A 23150-nucleotide genomic window follows, 5' to 3' on the forward strand; every position below is an offset into this window, starting at 1 on the left:
GTTTGTGAGTGCAAGCATGTGTGAGTGTGTGTCCAAGTATCAACCACTTGACAATTTCAACAAAATTACTACTATTATCAGAACTGCATCTATTTGCAACCACAGTCTAGGAACCAGAGTGATAAGGAATGTCACCTATGCATCAGGTGACAAGCACTGCACAGAAAACCTCTCTCCCAGCTCCTGGAAAATATATCTTTCCAGCTGATACATGGGGCTGAAAGGTCCTTAATGCCTCTCACTTCCCATTGTCAGACCACGGTTCATTCACAATGATTTAAATTATTTTTCTTCAGGTATTTTCTGGCTCAGCATCTGTACTTACTGATCCATTGTTACTTTCCCCACTGACATTTTCCAGGGAGACTTTATTGTGTCCTTTCAATACTTAAATGGGGCTTATAAGAAAGACTGGGACAGACTTTTTAGTAGGGCCTGTAGCGATAGGGTAAGAGGCAACGGTTTTAAATTAAAAGAGGGTAGATTCAGACTAGGTATAAGGAAGAAATATTTTACAATGAGGGTGGTGAAACACTGGCACGGGTTGCCCAGAGAGATGGTAGATGCCCCATCCCTGGGAATATTCAAGGTCAGGTTGGATGGGGCTCTGAGCAACCTGATGCAGTTGAAGGTGTCCCTGCTCATTGCAGGGGTGTTGGACTAGATGGCCTTTAAAGGTCCCTGACAATCCAAACTATTCTATGATTCTATGATTTGAAGTTTAGCTCAGTTCAGGAAAATCCACAGATTTGGTACATGTGAAGTGTGCTCCCATTTCAGATGGCTAAGAGGCCATATATAATAAATACCATGCTGATACTAATTACTACTTTACACCTCCACTAATTCCATGATGTCAGTGAATTATAAAAGCATAAGGGATTTTTCAGCATGAATGAGAAATAAACAGTTCCCAGGAATGACAAGTGGATACGACACAGCATTCTCACTAACCATCGCCAAGAACCAGATACTTTTCCATGTATCATTATCTTTTATTTATGATTTTCCCTCAGGATTCACATAGAAACTGAGATGAACTTATTATTTGAATTTAAAATAGTGACACACATTACATCAAATGCTGAAACCCCAAATAAATTGTTTAAAAGCTACCTTAGACCTTCAAACTAATAAATAAGCAAGATTAGAATCAATAGCAGGAAACACATTAGCTAAAAGAATTCTTCTTTGTGCTATTTCACACTGAGTGCTTATTTTAAATTTAAAAAAAAAAAGTTACCTATGGTATATTTTATCATATCGATGGTTTACCTCAATCAGAAGTGTAGTCATATATCAATAAGATAATATTCATATTACCACAATCACAGTAATTAACTCTGGTGTGATCCCAACCATTATTCAATGCAATGCCAGTGAAACATATAGTAAATAATGTTTCAAGTGCCATCAAATATCACACATCACATCCAATATTAATAAGTATGGAAGGACACACAGATGCACATGTGCGTGCACACAAAAAGAGCAAGCTAACATTTTAGCTTAGTGTGGTCAGCTTAAGTGTCACTGAATTCTTCCATCACTACTAAAGAGTACCATCTCTGCAAGGACTTGACTTTGAATGCCACCAGAGCTATTTTCTTCTAAATTAGAATGCTCAAAGGCATGTTTGGCAAAGATCTAGACTTTTCAAACCTCTGCTGAGATTTTTTTTTTAATGTTGCAAGATTAATTTATTTTTGTTGCAAGGGGGAAGACAAGGGATATCCTTCTTTTTGTTCAGCAGAAAGACTACACTCAACAAAGGTTTCACCTGGAGCGTGGCAAACTTCCCCTTTCCTCCCTATTCTAATTGGTATATATGTGCGATCTCTATTAAACAAACCACTAAGCACTTGCTTAATATTAGATAAGTAAACAGTCCTTCCCTTTCCAGGGAAGCAATCTGCACACTTCATGTTATAAAGAGGGCATATCACCGCAGGATTACACAGGAGTCTGATACACATTCTTGAAGAAGGTGCAGTTTACCAGAAATACATGGCCCTTTACACTTTGTAAGACATGATTTAAGAAGTTTTGATCTGCAAAACTCCACAGAGGAACTGGAAGAACACCCCTTTGGAACAAGAATGAAGTTTTAGTTCCACAAAGCCAAGCTTCGGCATCTTTCCTGAGACCAAGGAAGGTTGCCAGCTGAGAAAGCAGTGTTGCCCCAGGAAGGATTATGCCCTGGATCTAATAACCAGACAACTATGTTTACAAAATAAAGAATCATTGGTAGAAACAGTTTTCAAAGACTGCATTGAAAAAAAATAATTGACAGTTTTAACTCAGGTGGTCTCACAGGCCTTGAAAGCCAGCAGTTATATCTCACTATGGCACCTAAAGGCACCCTGAATAGAAACAGTATCTATTCAATATGTAGGCTCATTTTGTGCTTAAAGGAATTTGGGGTTTTTTTCCTGTCACCCTACTGCTTTTCTGGGAGAAGCATATCTAAACAGCATGTTAAGATTAGATGATGAAATACTCTTGCAGTGTCAGTATTTTCAATATTTTATGGACTGTACAAGGATCTACAAGAATTAGGGAAGGTATCTGAAATTCATAGAATCACAAAATCATAGAGTCAGTTAGGTTGGAAAAGACCTTTAATATCATCAAGTCTAACTGTTCATGCGGGACTGCCAAGTCCATCACTAAACCATGACCCTAAGCACCGTATCTATAAGTTTTTTAAACACCTCCAGGGATGGTGATTCCACCACCTCCCTGGGCAGCCTGTTCCAATGCCTGACCACACTTTCAGTGAAGAAATTTTTCCTAATCTCCAATCTAAACCTCCCCTGGTACAACTGGAGGCCATTTCCTCTTGTCCTATTGCTTGATACTTGGGAGAAGAGACCGACCCCCACCTGCCTACAGCCTCCTTTCAGAGAGCTGTAGAGAGCAATAAGGTCTCCCCTCACCCTCCTTTTGTCCAGGATAAACCACCCCAGTTCCCTCAGCTGCTCCAGACTTGTGCTCCAGACCCTTCCCCAGCTCCGTTGCCCATCTCTGGACACGCTCCAGCACCTCCATGTCCCTGCTGTAGCGAGAGGCCCAAAACTGAACCCAGGATTCGAGGTGGGGCCTCACCAGTGCCCAGTACAGGGGGACAATCACTGCCCTGGTCCTGCTGGCCACACTGTTTCAGATACAAGCCAGGATGCTGTTGGCCGCCTTGGCCACCTGGGCACACTGCTGGCTCACGTCCAGCCAGCTGTCGACCAGCACCCCCAGGCCCTTTTCCTCCAGGCACTCCCAGCCCCCTGCCCCCAGCCCGTAGCGCTGCGGGGGGTTGCTGTGACCCACGGGCAGGACCCGGCACTGAGCCCTGTTGAACCTCATACAACTGACCTGGGCCCATCGGTCCAGCCTGTCCCAACCCTCTGCAGAGCCTCCTGCCCTCTGCACATCAACACCCCCCAGCCTGGTGTCACCTGCAAACTGACCGAGGGAGCACTCGATCCCCTTGCCCAGATCATCGATGAAGACATTAACCAGGACCGGCCCCACCACTGAGCCCTGGGCAGCACCACGTGTGCCCGGCCACCAGCGGGATGTGACTCCATTCCCCACCACCCTGGGCTCGGCCGCCCAGCCAGCTTTAACCCAGCACAGAGCACCCCCGCCCAAGCCAGGAGCAGCCAGTTTCCCCAGGTGAATGCTGTGGGAGATGGTGTCACAGGCTTTACTAAGGTCCAGGTAGGCAACATCCACAGCCTTTCCCTCATCCACTAGGCAGGTCACCCTGTCAGGGAAGGAGATCAGGTTCATCAAGCAGGACGTGCCTTTCATAAACCCATGCTGGCTGGGCCTGATGCCTGGGTTGTCCTGTATGTGCCATGTGATGAATTCAGGATGATCTGCTCCATAACCTTCCCTGGCACTGAGGTCAGGCTGACAGGCCTATAGTTACCCAGATCCTTATTCCTGCCCTTCTTGTAGACACGTGTCACAGTGACTAACTTCCAGCATTCTAGAACCTCTCCAGTTTGCCAGGACTATTGATAAATGATGGAGAATGGCTTGGTGAGGTCCTCCCCCAGCTCCCTCAGTATGGGTGGATCTCATCCAGCCCCACAGACTTGTGCATGTCTAAGTGGAGCAGCAGGTCACTGACCATTTCCTTCTGGACCGTGGGGACTTCATTCTGCTCCTCCTCATTCCGGTCTTCCAGCTCAGGGGGCTGAGTACCCAGAGGGAAGGTGGTCTTACTGTTAAAGACTGAGGCAAAGCAAGAGGTAAGTACCTCAGCCTTTTCTTCGTCCTCTGTGGCAATGTTCCTGGCCGCATCCAATAAAGGGCAGAGATTATGCTTGGCCCTCCTTTTGTTTCTAATGTATTTGTAAAAACATTTTTTGTTTTCTTTTACAGCAGCTTCCAGCCTGAGTTCTAGCTGGGCTTTTGCCTCTCCAGTCTTCACCCTGCATAACCTCTCAACAACCTTATAGTCATCTAGAGATGCCTGCCTCTTCTTCCAAAGGTGGTAAACTCTCCTTTTCTCCATGAGTTCCAGACAAAGCTCTCTGTTCAGCCAGGCCTGTCTTCTCCCCAGCCGGCCTGTCTTTCAGCACATGGGGTCAGCCTGCTCCTGTGCCTTTGACTACCTTCCTGAAGAATGTCCAGCCTTTCTGAACCCCATGGCCCTTCAGAACTATCTCCCAAGGGACTCTGTCAATGAGGCTCTTAAACAGGTCAAAGTCAGCCTTCTGGAAAGCAGTTCTGCTGATCCCCCTCCTTACTACTCTAAGAATCAAACTCTTGTCATCTCATGATTGCTATGCCCAAGATGTCCTTCAACCACCACATCACCCACCAGTCCTTCCCTGTTTGTAAAAAGCTGGTTCAGTGGGGCATCTTCCCTGGTTGGCTTACTGACCAGCTCCATCAGGAATTTATCTTCCACGCACTCCAGGAACCTCCTAGACTGTTTCTTATCCATTGTGTTATATTTCCAGCAGATGTCCGGTAGGTTGAAGACCCCCACGAGAACAAGGGCTAGAAATCTTGAGACTTCTCCCAGTTGCTTGTAGAATGTTTCATCTGTCTCTTTGTCCCGGTTGGGTGGTCTATAAAAGAATCCTACCAGGGTATGCACCTTGTTGGCCTTCCCCAAGTCTTACCCACAAATACTCAACCCTTTTGTCACCATCATTCAGCTCTGGGCAGTTGAAACATTCCCCAACATACAGAGCTACTGTACTATTGTTTCTTCCTTCTCTATCCTTTCTGAAGAGTTTATAGCCATCCATTGCAGCACTCCAGTCGTGTCAGTTATCCCACCATGTTTCCGTGATGTCGATAATGTCATAGTCTTCCTGCTGCAAAATGGCTGCCAGCTCCTCCTGTTTGTTGCCCACGCTTCGGGCATTAGCATAGATGCACTTCAGCTGTGCTATCAATCTCACCTCCAACCCTGGCATGCCACCCCCGGGCGCAGGCTCATCTGTAACAAGCTTGGTTTTATTCCCTCCCCCCTTCAAATCCAGTTTAAAGCTCTCATTCCCCTTTCAGACAGGTGAACCCCATCTGTTCCCAGCCACCTTGCTACCATGTAAATTGACCCACGATCAAAAAAGAACCCCAAACAACCTGGAAATAACAAGGGAGCACAAGGAGGCAAACTGTCAGGAGCTAAACGCAGCATTTTGAAAACTTCTCAAATGATAAATATCATCAACATGCCAAGATTAGTTCACAGCAAAACTCCGCAACTTCTTTATGAGAGACGGAAAAGGGAAGACATGTGCAGAAACAAAGGAACATGTGGCAGCTCCAAGGTGAGCAGCAATCTGGGAGGGCACAGTATTGTTTCTGTCCCAAAGGCTCAGCTCGCATCTTTTCTGAGCCCTGCAGAGATGAGTACAACCATGACAGCTTTATCACATCCTGCTGGTCTCCTGAATTGATATAACCTCAGGAATTCTGGGTTTAATATCATGCTCACAGTTTGGAGATTTCAAAGACACAGCAATGACAGTATTAAAGGGCTTGGGACTGTCAGCAGCCCTGGGAAAAGTCAGTACCAAATACAACTAGCAGTGCTGCTGCAGAAATAAACCTACAAGGATGTGAACTTCTGTAAACTGCCTGTCTTTGTTTCTAGCATCTAGGTTTTTATGAAATCTGCTTTAAATAAGACAGTAAAGTGTTTTCTCTCCCTGCTTCCCCCCCAGCCACTACCACAACTCAGCTACGCCTTTATTTCCCATTAATGTAGAGACAGGTTATAACATCTTTCCTGAAGCACATTTTGAGTGACATGGGACTGTTTATAGAATGAGATAATGTTTAACAAAAGAAAATTCAGCAACATTTTGACCCAAATTCTCCAGAGCTCTCAGCTTAAGAATTCCTATATAGCCAACTATAAAGACTAGACCGTCTGGAGCACAACACAGTACTGCATATACATCACATAATACTCATTCTTTCTGTCTGGTAATACATGACAAAAATGCAACACAGGCTACTGCAAAAAGGTAACTCTACCATGAATGCATCATAGGACCTCGAGATTTGCAGTGAACTCTATTTTGCCATAAGTTAAAGGTTACCTCTGACAAGCAAAGTGATGTTTGACAGGAAAGTACAGAGGAAGATACGCCACAGTCTTTTAGCAGGGTTAGTGCAGTGCTGCTGCTTCAGGAAGGATGCAGAGATTTAATGACATTTTTGCTGCTGCTCCTTTGAAACACAGATTACCTCCCTGAGACACTGCATTGCATCAGCTCCCATGCACTGACCCAGGCGAGAGCAGTATGGGAGATGCTCTCAGCGAGGGCATCATGTCTTGTGGTGCAGCTGAGCTGGTGTTATGTGCTAGCACTGTCTATATACCCTCTAAACTCAGAGGAAAGCAGGGAGTCCCTTGGTATTCTCCTGGATCCCTTCTATTTGCAACAGTAAGTTTAACTTGTGGAAAAGATTAAGTTAAAAATTGGTCTTTCCATCTAGAGTAAGCCTCACACTTCAGTACACATCCAGCTGAAGACAAAACACATGAAGAAAAAACACCAAAACCTCTGTTTTGTTGACAATTTGGTTATTTCCATTTGGTAGAAGGACATTTCTCAATATATCTCAATATACCTTGTGAACAGGAATGGCAACACAACACCTGCCCACCACTCAGATAACTCTATCCCCATCCCCCTACTCTCTGTACCTCAGATAACTTGATGGTGAATGCCCCTCTGCCACCTACAAGAATAAGGCACCCTCCCTAGCTTAATTAAAGTTGAAGTAACTTTTTACTTCATCTCCTTGTTCCAGTTTAGCATCCTTAGGAGGAGGTCAACAAGATGGGTCCCCCTTTGGATTCAGAATGTCTTCACTGTCAACATTAATTAAGCTCTCCATCATGGTTTACACCTTGGAATTTGTTTCAAATGAGTAGAAACCATCTCTGAATTTTATTAGATTTATCAACCAATTTTTCATCATCGTTATCTCCCTGACATGTGAACTGTCTGTACAGCTTACCCATCAAATTAATTCTTCAGAGGTGCCACCAAAGCAAAATGGACTATGGGCTCTGTATTCCCTAAAACTTGACAAGTTTAAAACCAGAATCTGTAACAGCTAGTGCGATATAGTGCATATTTATAATGAGGAAAAATAACAGGGTTTTTCACTACCCTGGACATAATAAACAATTGTATTTATTTATTTATTTTATACCACAATTATTCATATACTTTAAAAAAGTTCCAGACAGGAACTAACATTTTTCATGTTGGTCAGAAAGCATTTATATGGTGTGCATTTTAAAAATGTGTTCTACTGTGTGAAATTCAATCCAGGTTATCAATAATCACAACAAAGATTTAGAAAGATAACATATTATGTATTTATTTATTTCTGGCCTTTATTAGGTGGCCACACATGATCTGAGAAAAATATATCTTAGTAATGACTTACAATGAAAGATCTGGTACAGAACAGTATTCCCACCAGAAATCTTCATGCTGTAAAATGTATTGGGTTTTGGCACATCGTAGATTTCCAAGAATACTACAGGCATATGAGATACTGCCTCTACAGTCAACATCTGCCAAACTTTTTACTATAAAAATTCCTGAATGCTTTCTAGTGTATTCTTTATTTAATGTTGCCGAATTCTTTCCTCTCCCTATCCAATCGCCCTTCCTCCAAAAGTTCCAAATCAGGCCCTCAAAGGATACAACTGGACATAATACAAGGCAAAACCAAAGATCAGAGAAATTCTCTTTGAGTTGTCTTTTAATCTCCCTCTGCCTATTATCCCTGAGTCCCAGTTTTGTGCCAAACCCCAAGCAGTAGGATCTGGGCACCTGCCCCCATCCCTGGAGGCATGCCCAGCAGGTCCAAGCAGTAATTCACGCTACTTCCACAATTCCCATCCCAAAATAATCTCCTTATTTTGTGTCCCTATTTTAGCACACAAATCAGAATCTGTTCTGATCTCGGAAGTCTCTTCTTTCTTTTCTGTCCCACATTTACATGCAGCTACAAGAAAACTAAGTTTACAATGGTTAACTGACCCAGTGACCCAATTACCAGTCCCAGGGGGGAGCACACACTCTAGTGAGTTGACTGATATTTCAGCACAGCTGCACAGCCCTGGCTCTGCTGTGAAGGCTGCTTCTCTCCTATTTGATTTTCAGTGCATGGAGAGGAGCAAAGCAGGAACAGAGCCCATCCCTTGGTGTGCACTGAGGCACTGCTGTTTGGCACAGTTCCCTTTGGGTAAGGACCTGGAACTGGGAGGGACAGCATGACACCCCATGAAATGAATCAGAAATGGTTACTTTCTACAAAGGAGGAACAGTGTGAATGCATTCATGGCTGGGCAGTATTTGTTTGAGCCACTTTTGCAGTGGGGGAAAAACACCTACCTCTGATTTTAAAGAGGATTCAGCTAGGTCCATTCTGAGCCTAAAACAAACCCTAGAGGACTACAGAAAGTAACAGTGAAATTGTACTAGACCTCTCTCCCCCACTGTGGAGCACTGCAGGTTTCAAGTCCTTCCTGCCCTCCGCTTTGATGTGTGGGCATTGACAAATCCAAGTTCTGGTTGTCGGTATAAGTCCTGGCCACAGGCAAAACAACCGGGAGCCGGTTGCCAAAAGCTAGTGCTCTCAGCCACCTCTCCTCTCCATGCAAACACCCTTCATTTCACCAAAGACTCAATGCATTCACTTCAGCTCTCAAGCTGACACATTTAATGTGAAGGCTGCACCTTCCATTCCCTGATATTAATGAGTCACAAATGCCCTTTTACACTGTGCACTTTTGTGTTGAGACCTAATATTACTTCAGGGGAGACAAAAGCAGGCTCTGCTCCCCGGTTCCTATATAGCTGTTGATGTCACTAATGCCATGAGGAGTTACCCACGCTGTGCAGAAAAAATCAATCCTTATGCATTGAACAAAACACTCTAATAATATTAAGGGTTGCATGTTAATAGGACACGGTGTCATTGTTTTGGAGCACATACTGGTTTCTATTGTATTAGCTGCATACTAATATAGGCAACCCTGCTAAACAAACACGTGCACATACTCACTGACAGTTCAGAAACACCTCATCCTCAGTTCCTGACTTCTTGTGAATTCTACAATTTCTTTCTCCCCAGACATGCTTCATTTTAAGTGTAGTGACATGAGAAGGCTGATTCTGCCTGCTTTTCTCATGCCAACTGTAGAATTTCTCTCCCTAGCTCTGAGAGGGAGAAGAGGAACCTGTGCTTTTGCATGTGGTAGTGCTCTGAATCAGACACTAAACAAAGATGCCTAAATGCCTCAAACCGTATGCCATTTCCATACTGACACAAACCAGTGCTTTCTTGGGGCTTGGTTATGCAAAACCAGACCTCACAGACCACAGTTATGGAGGGCAATATTAATGGCTGGATTACACACACTGAATCAACAAGTGAATTATTTATATACACATTAGGATTTTTGTCCCTATTCACACACATGTATTTTCCAAAAGACCTCTATAAATCCACTGATGTTGCCCTATTTCTATACAGGGGAAACTGAAATCTGAAATGTATCCCAGGGAAACACATTTTAAAAATAGGTTTACATGCAATAAAATGTTGCTTGAATACTTTCTATTTATAAATAATCATTATAAATTTGCAATAGTCTCATAGTGCAAGTGTGCTTTTTAGACAATTCAAATGCATGATGTGGAATAAGAGGACATACTTCATCTGGACAATGAGGGACCCGTGATAGGAAAAGAAGAAAGGGACAACCACACTGCCAAGCAGCTTCTCTGCAGTGTAGATACAACCATTGCACTGGATTCTCCACTCTTCAGAACAAGTTAATTATAATCAATTTCTCTGAAATTGGAAGTGTGATTTTGTTCTAAATCTTGTGCAGCAGAGTAATTAATCAGACCCAGTTAGTACATTCCCAGAACATTTGCACAATGATAATGAATACCTAAAACCTGTCCTTGAAAATTATTTTGCTTTGTTACTGAATACAAATCTCTTTGATATTGGCTTAGTCTACATGAAATATCCTTTACCAAATGTCTGCAAAGCAGCATATTTGTGATTTTCAGCAATGTCATAATACAGTTGCTGTGGCTAATGTGGGATCTAAAAACACCACTGGCTGGTCTGGAGGAAGCAGCACAGCCATCGGCAGCTGCTTCTACTGCCTTACGACAAAATCAGAAAATAAAAATGCTGATCAGATTCACAGTGTCACTTCTCTCCCCTCTGAGCCTCCCCACTATCAACAGCTACAGGGAATTGAATTGAAAAGTACTAGTTCACCATCATTACAAATGAGATTTGGATATTGCTGCAATTAATCTTCCTGAATCAATAGGTACGGTTTGATAGCCCACTGACCTGCCAATAAGGAAAGCACAAAGAAAAATGATCAGAGGGGATCAAAAGCCTATAGATGATAATGTTTTTTATTAATATATGCAGGTCAGTCAAAACAGCAGTGCTCCATCTAAGAGGGCGTACTTCACAGAGATTGTCAATGGTAAATTTTTTTGTTTCAGCTGTGTATTAGTTATTCGGTTAAGATATCAGTACCATATCAAACATATTTTTAGTATGCATGCTAGATAACACATTGGTGTTATAATTTTCCAATGTTCTCTTTAAAAAGTTTATGGCCTTGAAAAAACAAATTCCAGGATTTTTCTTCTTTAGAAAATTTTCTGATTCTTTTCCTGTCTTTTCTGATTCAAAAATAAATTAATTCAAAAACTTAGAATTCCACACACAATAAAAATCCCATTTTCCAGAACATCTAGAATGAAAAATATGTATTTTTTTAAATAGCTTTGATCTTTCCCAGTCTGTCATGGGAACAGCATTATGCATTTATAGGCAAATTAAAGGAACATATTTTAAAGATACAAAAATAAACCTACCCAAATAAACCAGCGATAGGAAGCTAGCTCCTGGTAATTGTCAAAAACGTATTGCATTGCCAAGCCTTGAGATATTATAGGGAGCATTTAGATTGTGAATCATGCTGCAGACGGTTTAATGAAAAGATCCAGCTGTCATGTGATTTTGGAAGACAAGAAATAGGAAAGAAAACCCCCTTTAGCTTGAGGAGAAATACACCAAAACATAAACTCAGAGACATGGTGCAATAGGCACAGCTCTTCATGTGATTGCCAGGAATATTTCTGCACCATTATAGAGCATCTCTAAAAACAGGTTCCCCATTACCACTAGATCGTGGAGTACCAAGGGCCACCAATTCCATTACATTGCTTGCAGAAGACAGCCAAGAAGCCTTTTCAAGCAACCCCTGCTAATGAAGTCTCCATGGGCACATCTAGATCATGCAATGGAGCATGGTACTGATATCCACAGCGTACTCTGAAGAGTATCACACTTCCCCAGGGAAAACATGTCTTACAAGACCTGTTTCTGACATAGGTCTGGCAGCCAAGTCCCCACAGCATCACATCTAACACACCTATACTGCTCAGCCCTTCCCAGCCTTTCTGGTTCCTGGCTCAGGCTGTGCAGAGCAATTTCAGTATCTGCACTTGCACTGGAGATATGTCCTGAATCACCCACAAGCTGCTAGACTTCAGGCAAGATTTATACTATTGCTTCCGTGATAAACTATCTGGCTCTTCAGCTATGCTGTTAGAAGTTTTTAGATCCAGAAGTTCCAAGATAACCTTCACAGACAACCCATATATAGGCAGTTTTATTTTTCTCTGCTGCCTGTGACTGCCAGATGCAGCCTGCTGCCAGCCAGGAGAAGAAACCAAAAGTTCTGGAGCCCAGAGCTCCTGCACCACAGTACAAAGGCCTATGGAATCTGCTGCCAGTGGGCATTTTTTCCTCTTTGTGTAGATGTGAATATTTTTATATAAATTAAGTGAACAGGAAACTGCAGATTATAGCTTCAGAACTTGCTAATGACCATGCAAGGGATGATGAAGATAAGAGTAGGGCTGCTTTTTTGTTGCCCGTCTCATTCTTTTTGATATTTTAAAAAAGATTTGGCATTATTGCAACCACAGTTATTATTGCTGACTTTGAGCATAGCTCTTACCAAGTTTAATTGTCTTCTTTCTCCCCGTTTTGGCCTAGTATATCACCCTACAAAGGATTTTAGTCAACCAACACAAAGGGAAAAATCCAGTATGCCCAGTGAGCTCTTCCTTTCAACAATCAAGCAGGTAAAAAAATTTTAAAAAGTAATAATAATTTAATCATCCTGGGACAACACTCTCTAAGTGTTCATTATCAACATGGGCTCCTAATTTATGCCTAGCTGTTTTATATCAGTACTGAACCTTATGCCAAACTTTAGAACAATGACATCCAACAGAGCTGGAATTTGTATGGGAAAGCACTAGGTTTTTATCCTGAAGGCCAAACAAGTAGCTGTTTGCAATTCAGCTTTGGACTGACTATTCCATTACCTCACTTGGTTTTAAAGCAGTTCAAGTAAAACTATGAGGGGCTGAGAGATCACAGAATACCATTTTTACCTGCAGTATTCTTACTGAATCCACAGGATATTTCATATGACAAACAATATAATCATATTTTTAAACATATTTACACTTAAACTACTTTTTATCCCAAATAACTTTTTGAAAACTCTGAACTGAGAGCATTTTAGGAATGGTACGATGGAGGAAGGGAATACCCCAGACAGAAACACTGGAGCACAAATTGCTTCTCAGATGAAAATTATCACCTGTTCTTTGATTTCTAGTAGATGATACAGGCCTTTGGCTTTCAAGGTCTTCTCTGAAAGCCTCCCCTGCAGGAAATTTATTTACCTCCCTGAGAAGAATAAAAGGAAGAGCTGAATCTTAAAACTATATATGTACACATAAAGTTAACTTTGACATTCAAAGCCAGTGTTCAGGTGTTTAATCATCATCTTCCAAAAATTGTCTTGGAGGAAAGCAATCACAGATACCCAAGAACAGAAAACCGAATAGCTTCCCAAATGTCATTACTGCAAAGCTCAGCATTTTTGCTCCCATTTTCTCTGGCTTTCCTTCTTTGTAGTAAATCAAGAGTATTCCACTGCATTGCATGTATACCTTGGCAAAATGGATCCTGTAAAACTTGCAAAGTCAGGAACACAGGATCCAGCCATGTACCTAAATCAAAACTGCTCTAGTCACAACACCCGAACAAGGAGCTGCCACACTGGACATACAAACAAGCCCCATGAACTTGGATGGCCACAGCCTCCAGTCAGCCTTCTTATTGTGTTTGATAATGGTGGACGACGGCACATATTTTGAATGAAGGCTGCTCAGAACACGTGCTTTGTTGCATGCTAGAGTTGTGATATTTTACCTTGCAAACATCAGTGCCTTTGGATTACCATGAAAAATACACCAACTATTGCATGGAAACATGCACACAGGTACTAAATACAGAACGCATTTGTAGTTGTGAGCATAATGGGGCCCAAGAGCCTTGAAAGCAGCTCCACAGATCTGAGAGCAGCTTACCCCCTAAACACAGATGACAAATCTACCTTGCATTAAAGCATGGACTGCCCAGCTTTGCAAAAAAAAAAAAAAAAAAAAAAAAAAGGATGGTTGTTTTTCTGTGACCTTGAACAACGTGGGTTTCGTCAGGGGTGGGAGAACACCACGGGGACAGAGTGTGAGCCAGCTTCCACTTCTGCTTTATTTCATTTTGCGACGACGTTTGGCTAGTTTGGATTAAAAACACCAGCTCTGTTTACCATTAGCAGAGCTACAGGCTTTTGCAATGCATTGCGAGTGCCATCTGCAGGTCGCAATACGTACTGGTGGGCGTTCGCAGAGCAAAAATGCGGAAAAACCTGCTCGACAGGAAATCTTAACCGTACATCTGATGGAAAAGCTCGTAAAAGCAGAAAGACTACAGAAACGCTTGTTTTAGATCATTCAAAGCGCAAAACCACTCAGTCCCGTGGCAGCTTAGTGCAAGGGATTAACAAAGCAGCTTCCCCAGTATCTTTCCTAATTCTGCACCAGCACAAATGCAGTGATGCTCTTTGTGAGCAGAGGAGGATGTGAGGCCACCCTAACCTCTGACTGCTGAGAATGCCAAAAAGGAGGAGGCTGATCTGTGGCACCTCTCTTCATAGACCGAGAACCGGAGAAGGGTTTCCAACATGTGCAACTCAACTTCATAGTGCTGAAGCACTGGGAGGCTTTTCCAACTAGAAGGCACACTGGTTTTCAGGATAAAAGCCCTGAATAAGGTAGAGAGTCTAAAATGAAATTATCTTTAGATTTACAGTTGTAATTGACTGAACTATGGTTATCTGATTTGCACAAAAGAATTCCAACCAAGCAAAGAGGCTGTCATCCAGAGTGGTATTTCTTTGGAGATATCTTGATAATGCCTGACTACTAAGTTTCACTGTGCGGTAGACACTGTGCCTACAGGTGGCTTTTTCAGGGTGGAAGCCTGTGAACAGTATCAGGACTGGCTGAGAAAGTAACAGGTATATACAAGCTAACAACTTCTGTCCCAGGAGCTCAGGCTTTTTAATCCAAATTCAAACATCTGTGTTTGAATGCCATCTGTGCATTCCATATAGAATAAGTACTGTCAGAAAAATTGCCACAGCAGTTTTGAGAGCAGTTATGAGAGAAAGGGACCCCAAATTATATTTCCTATTGGTCACAATGCAGCACTTTCAAATTCACTGACATTTTCCGAGCACAGCTGTATGCAGGACTGTGATCTATTTGAGCCATGCCTGATTGAATCACTACATCCAGATTTATAAATCTGTGGAGTTTCTAATCAGACACACAGACAGCACATTCCACCTCTCAATCTAGTGCCTTGGCAGGTCAGTCAATCAGAGCATTTCTCAGCACAGCAATCTCAGACACACTTCTTTACATGTAGTTAGGCAGCATTCAAAAACATGACTGTTTTGTCCACTGTTGAAAATATCAAGAAAACTCATGAAAATTGTTTCATCTGACCTTTGCAAATGCCTTCTTGAAATAGAACAAATATATCTGCACCAAAAGAAAGTAGATTTTGGAGAATAGATTTATACTGTATGACAGGCTAAGTATTTTTTTCAGAGAATTGCCAACAGCAAATACTATTGCATATACGGTCAATCTCATCAGGTATGTCAGTATTATGCTTTTTTTTTTAAAGAAAAACAAACACAATCCTTTTTATTGTCATTAATACCAATAATTAACATACTTACGAGGGGAATAGGCAAACCCATCAGTTTTTTTCAGGATCTTAGCAAATGTGCTTAATTATATGGCTATATTGGGAGCAAGCAATGCCAGTTATCCACCCTACCCATGGTGAAGTTATTTGCTATCTTGAGAAAAACTACAAATAACTGAACTTAAGTTAGAATTAAGTACCAACTAGCTCTAAAGAGTTAAGCATCAAGAAGGCAGTCAGGAAGTATAAAAACTGGTCATAATCAGAGTAGTGAGGAGATTTATTCCCCAACCACAAACTCACTAGAAGCTTCTGCAGGAGAACTGCAGGTGTGATAAATTTATGGTCTACCCTCTTACCCTCACTATTACTCTTTCCAAAGCAGAGAGTATTATATTCTTAAGTCTTTGACCTTAGATAAAGCCTGAGATTCCTTTCACTTCCCCTCAATTCATGTCCCCATGTCCATTTACCAGCACCACATTCCAGTGTCACACTGCAGACAGGCCTCATAAATTAGGAATGGTATTCTGGTGTGAATACACAAAACTATTCCTGTCAAAGCCAGGGGGAAGTAACAAGGTTCAGCTTGTGTCAGTTATTTCTATTCAGGAGGCACCATAAACTTCATACTCAGAGTGAAGGACTGATTGTGACTGTTCACGATTGTCCAGGCAGAGCAATGAGATGCTCATTGATGCTATCGCATAAGATGTAAAAGGATCACATTCAGAGGAACCTGAGAGATTCTGTATCTGTGTAAACCACACTTTCCTCTTTCCTCTCTATCCTCCTCCCAAACACCCACCTTCATTTGAACACATGTGGCCATCCAGTGAACTAAATTCACACACTCTTTGCTCTGAATTTGGCCTCATGAAGTGAATGGATGTGTGTCTGAAGTTATTCAGAGACAGACATACTGAAATAGTACAGAAGGAGGATTAACAGCGCGGTTAGAAAAGTCTTTAAGTGACATAATTCTATTGTGACTTGCCCTAGTACCTACCCATGCATGCTTCCTATCTGTAAGGTTCCTAAACCCTGATGAGGGGATGTATCTCTAAATTACTTCATCCAGTAGTGCAAGCCTTAAGCAAGGTGTTTCCATGTGCAGTTACACGCCTTGGTGTCATATCCACTGTCTTTTATCACCTGTTCTTAATTTATTTCCTACATCTCCAGTGAAGTACTACTCAAAGAGGAGGTAAGAAATGGGGAGGAAAGCTAACCGTGATCTGGAAATGTGAGATGTAGCTGGAATTATGAAGCTGACGCATCACAGAGAAAGGAAATTTAGAAAATATTAATGCCACAAAGGACATTACATCACCTAGTTTTAGCTCCTTTATATTACATGATCATCATTTTCATTTCTTACCTCAGTGTTGCATCCAGTAACAGCTGACTCAAGCCCAGCTTCTGGAAAGGCACCTTATGCTGATTTCAGGATAAAATCTCCCACTAACTTGTGCTTTTGGATGAGGCCTTGTAGAACCATGGTTTGCAACCGCAAGCTTAAGGTCCATTTTAATAAATTCACAGAAAGTAATTCCAGAAATTCAAGCCTATTACCAGAAGACTTAAATCCACAGGTGGTCCCATGAAATTTTAGAGACCCACCAATCTAGAACTGCTGCTTTCAGGCTATGTGAATTGTCAATGGTATGCAAAGACATCCCATCACAGCTGTGACAAATAAAGATGAGACGTATTTTTAAACATCTACTATGTCCATGCTTCGAGGAAAAGTTATAAGCTTTTAGCTTTATACCAAAATTCCTGGACAAGCCTTGCTTACACTGTGCTATGAGGAAAACAAATAACAATAATAATAATAACGTCTCCTTGTAATGATTGCTTCTCACTCCAAAACAAACAAAACCCCCTCCCAAATAATACAGTGTACTCTTGGATAGAGTGAAAGGGCAGTTGCCCTTGCTGCAAACATTCTAGTGTTTCCCTTGCTTCTTTACAAGCTGCTGCTTTCCACTGTATTCTCCAGGTCCTCAGTTTTCACTGTAGGAGCTAAAATTGATTTTTCTACCACTCTTGCTCATAACCACCCTCCTCTATGTCCCAACACTTTGCATTACTATCTCATAAACTGCTTGTAATTTCTCATAGGCTTTGAGACCTCTCATCAAACAAATGTGGTGATTTTCTGCTTGCAAGTCCTGCTGCTACCATATCCTGCAGTGTGCATGCTAACTTTCAACCCTGGAAGCTGGGATCCTGGTCAGTTTCCTGGTCAGTTCCAAATGTTTGAAGAGAGCAGTGTGACCCAAAACAGCAATATTTTTTTTTTCTCAATATAGAAGAGGAGTAACAAAAATCAAGCCAGAAAATCTCCAATTCGGACTCTTACCTGTGCTACCTCTTCAAAATCATCATGTCGTTTCTGCAGCGCGCGTGCTCTGTGTAGAGATTTCCCTACTCCCGTATGTTTACTCAGAAAGGCTTCCCCATGATTTTCAATCCAGTCCAGAACCTGCCAGAAAAGAAGAACATCCAATTACCTCTCCTGTCTCAGCAGCACAGAGAAATTCTCGGGGTGAGGATAATACAGCTGCAGAGGTATTGCTTTGTGCTTGCTATGGCTAAACACATGCAAGATCTGTCAAAGTCCACTCCAACTGTATAAAAGATACAGATGTTTATAGATGTTACTGGTAAAATCAGGATTATTGGAGTTTTACTATTCAATTTATTTTGAAGTGTAGCTTATTTATTTGAGCCTGGCAGATATTAAATATTTACTTTCACGTAAATGAATTTTAGTGAACAGGAATCAGGAATCTGGAATTTTTTACAGCAAGTACCCTCCTCTTAAGAGCTCCTTGTGTAAACTGAAAACAGTGATAGCTAATTTCACGTACACAGCAGATCTCAGTGGGAAGCATCTTAAGCCAACCCAAAAGTACGATGGAGGGATCAATTAAAAATTATTTTGATGTGGGGAGAAAGCATTATCAGGGTAACTAGAATGAAAATGTTAAGAATCCTTCACTGTAGGCCATAAAATATTGACAGTGTGTAACCTACGAGTCTTTCAGGCTTTCAATTCAGTTTCCAGATCCTTATGGAAAAGCAGACTGTCAGATCCAATATTCTGAGAGTTAAAGAGGATATTCTTTTAAAAGTAGATCAACTGTATGAGCACCATCCATTTGGAGCTCCTTCTCACAATAACACGGGCATTAAAATTTAGATCAAATCTGTCTGAGGTCTACTACAAGCTGGGAAAAAAAAAATAACTTGACAATAAGAGCTTGGAAAATTTCAGGATGTGATCTCCACCCTTTCTACAGCTCTTTCCCAATACACAGAGGCTAAGAGAATAAATAGTACTAGATCAGCGCTGCTATTTGTGTAAGTAGCTAGGGCTTCAGCAAGGAGCTGCCTTGCACTTGCAACGAGTTCTTGATCCTCATTGCTACTGGGCTAGCAAACAACAGCTTGTATTTCTGTCACACTGAAGGGAGAAGACGTCACAAGCATCCCCAGGATAGGGACACTACCACAGACTGCTGCACCTGCAAATAGCCTTGGAGCTGCATCCTTTCTTTGTGCACCACTGGGGTGTGAGCAGCAAGTGTGGGCACCAGCGATGCGGGGCAGGGCCTGCAGTGTGCCTTGAAAGTGGTGGCAGCTTGGCCTGAGAGAGGCTCTGGTGCCAGGGTACAGAACCGAGGCAGGAGGGTGCTGTTGTGCGAGAAGCCACTTGTCATGTGTGGGGCTGATCAATGAGCAGATACTGCTGACTAAGCCTAGAAACCTAAGACTGGAAAACTGAAAGATGTGACTATTTTTTTTTTTTCAGGCAAATAAAGCTATTTCATGACTTGGTTGTACAGAATCTAAATGACCTGGGTTTTGAGTCTTTTCTGTACTGTAGATCCCAAGCACATTTTTCTACGTTCCAAGTACAAACAAAGCTTTATACACATATATTTACTTCTCAACCCTATTTCTTTGCTGGGAAAAAACTTTTTTAATTAATTGCTTACAAGGTATTTTTCATTCACAGAGTACAAATAATTTCACAAAGTGGGGTATCAAAGCACTTCATGTCCTGCAGGGACAACACATATTTGGCACAGGTGTCACTGTGGGGTTGAGGAAGCAGAACCAGGTATGTTGGCAGTTCAATCATCGCTTCCTGCTTCCCTTTCTGTGATAACTTTGTCTCCCATTTGCTCTCAGCAGAGAATCCCAAACACATTCCTTCAAACTGTTTTGACAGCCATGTGCCAGCTGGTTTGCTAAGAGCTCTTCTGCAATATATTCTTGACCAGGAATCTGTATATAACTGGTAATAACATTAATTATTGGACAACAGCCTTCTAACATTTGTGTCGCTAACAAACTGTAAATAATTTATTAACATCCTCTTTCCTCTTGTCAGGATTTGTCAACTTATCTATTAAAGATGGAACCAGATGAAAATTCAATTTTGAAAAAAATCTCATGTAATGAGGCCTTATTTTTTAAATACTATTTTTTAAAATGGCAAATGGCTTTAATTTAAACAATGTTTTATATGAAGTTAGTTTGTAGTATATGCTTTCTGTTTATTAATAGCTGATTGCCACTCACATTAATTCTACAGCAAACTATTCTAATAACTTTTTTTTCTGCTTATAGCATTAAAGTAGTAATAGCATAATAATAAAATTGTTATCCCAACCAATGTTATATTGGGCTGCTTTAGTCACTCTTAGATGACTGTTGACAGAGATTGCCTCTTCTGTTTAATAAACAGATGTTTCGTTACATGCTTCAATTCAAAATAGGAAATACAATGTTTGATGCCTACCTTAAAGATAAAAACAAAGGCAATGAATTTTAAGCCAGAGTATTCATCAAAATAAGGACACTTTACTCTCAACAAAAAAAGCAACCAAACAAACAAAGTGCTGGAACATTAATCCATAGGGAATAAACCTTTGTTCCAGGACTCATTCAAGAGCTGGCAACTCCTGCAGCAAAGTCTCATGTTGCATTTGGACAGTTACTCCGTACTGCCTGACACAGAAGGGCACCATCTGGTGATGCACCAAATCCTTCCTGTAACTTGAAAGCTTCCCTCTGAGGTCATCTATACAGGTATTGATTAGGTTTCCAAATCCTTTAGTTTGTAAGATTAGATATAAAATACCCCTTGATGTCACAGAATTGTATAACCACTTCAACACTACTAACATATCCAAATCAACACTAAGTGAGCAGACAAGATTAAAAAAAAATAAATCTATAAACCATCCACTAATGACATGGCTGTAACACCCTATTTGATGACTACTTTACTACGCCATTTTTCTACTTAGAGTGCCATGCCTCAGATTTCATAGACCCTATCTGCTCTTTAAAAAGTTCTGGTTCAAATTGTTCCATAAACTCTACTTCTGCCATGATTCCCACAAGAAATAAATCATGAATTTTTTAAAAATAACTTGCTTAACAGCATTTTCTGTGGCTCTGAAACCCACATGAACATATTTGACCACTCCAGTCTTCAATGAATTTATTTTCACAACCATTCTGTGAAATACATAAATGCTATAATTTCATTTTGCATGGGGGAGATATATATATATATATATATGTATGTATGTATAAAGAGACAAAGTGAGTTGCTGAGGTGCCCCAGGAAGTTGGCAAAAGACAGGACATTAGCATGAGGCTCTGATAATCTGATAGCCCTAACTATCAAAAGAATACTCAGCATTTATATGAGCAGCTAATATGTTTTTCCTTATACAAAGCATTTTCTATCTAATAAGCTCACAATAGTTTGCAAACATGGAGAAATACCACGTCTTTGTTTCCATCATACAAGGCACAGAAAGTTTGCACTAAATGATGAGCTGAGGTATGGAATAACTGAGTGAGCAAAGGAACAGCAAGAGCATTAATCCGGACAGATATAAAGCACTTACTCCCCAGTGAAAAGAATGAGAAATGTTAAGCAATTAGTCTGTGGCAAATGCAGGAACAACTCAGAAAGGTCACAATGAAACCTGAAATCACCAGCACTTGTAAACATCTACCTGTCAGTGTGTTTGGAGACATTCTCCCTTACCCTGAAGAAAGGAAATGTCTTTAGAACTAGCATAACTGTGTAATAATTCAAGATAACATTTAGCATTTTAATCTAGAGCACGGACTGTATATCTTACTCTACTGTCAAAAATTAACATTCTGAGATATAGTTAGCCATTGAAGTTACAGTGGCTTAGTTCAAATAATTTAATTACTCCTTAAAAACATAAACAGCTTGAAGATGCTGTAAAAAACACAGTTAAGAGTGTTTTCCAAATTACATCTTCACATTTCCTAACTGTCCTTTATTGCCAAGCTATTTTTTCTTGTAACAGCTAGAAAAAGTCTGTAAGTCATGAATTCTTTGGAATGAAAATACTGTGCTACAGATAGATCCATCATCTGAGGTGTTTCTTGAAACAGAAAATATATTTTCTAACTCCAGCATATGCCAACTTTCTTTCTAGTATGCATTTACTACTGTACTTTCACTACTTTGAAAGCTGCTCGGGCCAGGGGCCAGGACCTCCCTCCTGCTTTGTAGCTCCTAGCGCAGTAAAGCCTGATCCTGCATAACCACAATTTAAATACAGGCTAACTGCTGTGTGGACACACTCTCCCTGTAGGCAGCATTTTCAATCCAGTCTGCTGTCCATTAGATAATACTACATTCATAAAAACGCAGCTGAGTTCAAACTTGAAGGCCCATATCCAAGCATGGGTGAAGCTGCCCCTGGAATCACCTAGGAAATGGTATAACTCACTGACATGTTATGGAAGGATTGGGGGATAGTAGTCTTGGAATTTTACCTTCACCAGTGGCAGATTCCCATCCTACACCTTACTGACCCCAACCACTATTGGTGAGCTGATTGTGGTAGCTATTTCTGCTGTTCCGCTGCCCAGTTCCGTAAGATGTCCATGGGAGGAAATAAATTAGCTGCTCTGTTTACTCTGATGGTAGCTTGCCTGGGACTCCAGAAAATGTGCATGTGAGGCTAGGAGGTGAGAAGGAGGCTCTCTTTCTTTTCTAGATGGAGATCCATAATTCTGTGTTTAATTCCCAGCTAATAAAAGCTTACACAGCATCAGGCTCGAAAGCATGGAATGTTTGCTAGGAGCCTGTTAACAGAAGCAGAATGTAAACCAAATGCTCAAGAAGCACATTGGATGTCAGCAGCATTTATTGGTGGGAATGCTGCAGGATACACACACATGTTAAAAAGATATCAATATCTTTTTTTATTATTATTATTATTTCAGCTAGTTTAAGATCAAAAGTGGTAAGAGCATTATTTTCTTTCTCTCATGATGTGCGTGTCCTGTCTCCTTATCTCCTCAGGGGAACAATTACACACCCAACAAAATAAGCAGCAAACCCAGGTCACCAAGACAATTAAATAAAACTCCAGTAC

At 41.2% G+C, this 23150-nt stretch overlaps 1 protein-coding gene across 9 annotated transcripts in view; it reads right to left on the reverse strand.

Annotated features, from left to right (window-relative positions):
* Positions 1-23150, reverse strand: part of KALRN (kalirin RhoGEF kinase) — a 526710-nt gene that overhangs the window by 226152 nt on the left and 277408 nt on the right. For all 9 annotated transcript variants that reach the window (XR_005105961.1, XR_005105960.1, XM_037398618.1 and 6 more), the window contains exon 10: positions 18059-18181. Coding sequence is in view for 7 of the 9 variants with exons in the window: in XM_037398618.1 (XP_037254515.1) it covers positions 18059-18181 (123 nt within the window). In the remaining 2 variants the exon portion in view is untranslated. The remainder of the gene's footprint in view (positions 1-18058; positions 18182-23150) is intronic.

The sequence above is a fragment of the Falco rusticolus genome, chromosome 8 (genome assembly GCF_015220075.1).
Source record: "Falco rusticolus isolate bFalRus1 chromosome 8, bFalRus1.pri, whole genome shotgun sequence".
In the NCBI taxonomy this organism is placed as follows: domain Eukaryota; kingdom Metazoa; phylum Chordata; class Aves; order Falconiformes; family Falconidae; genus Falco; species Falco rusticolus.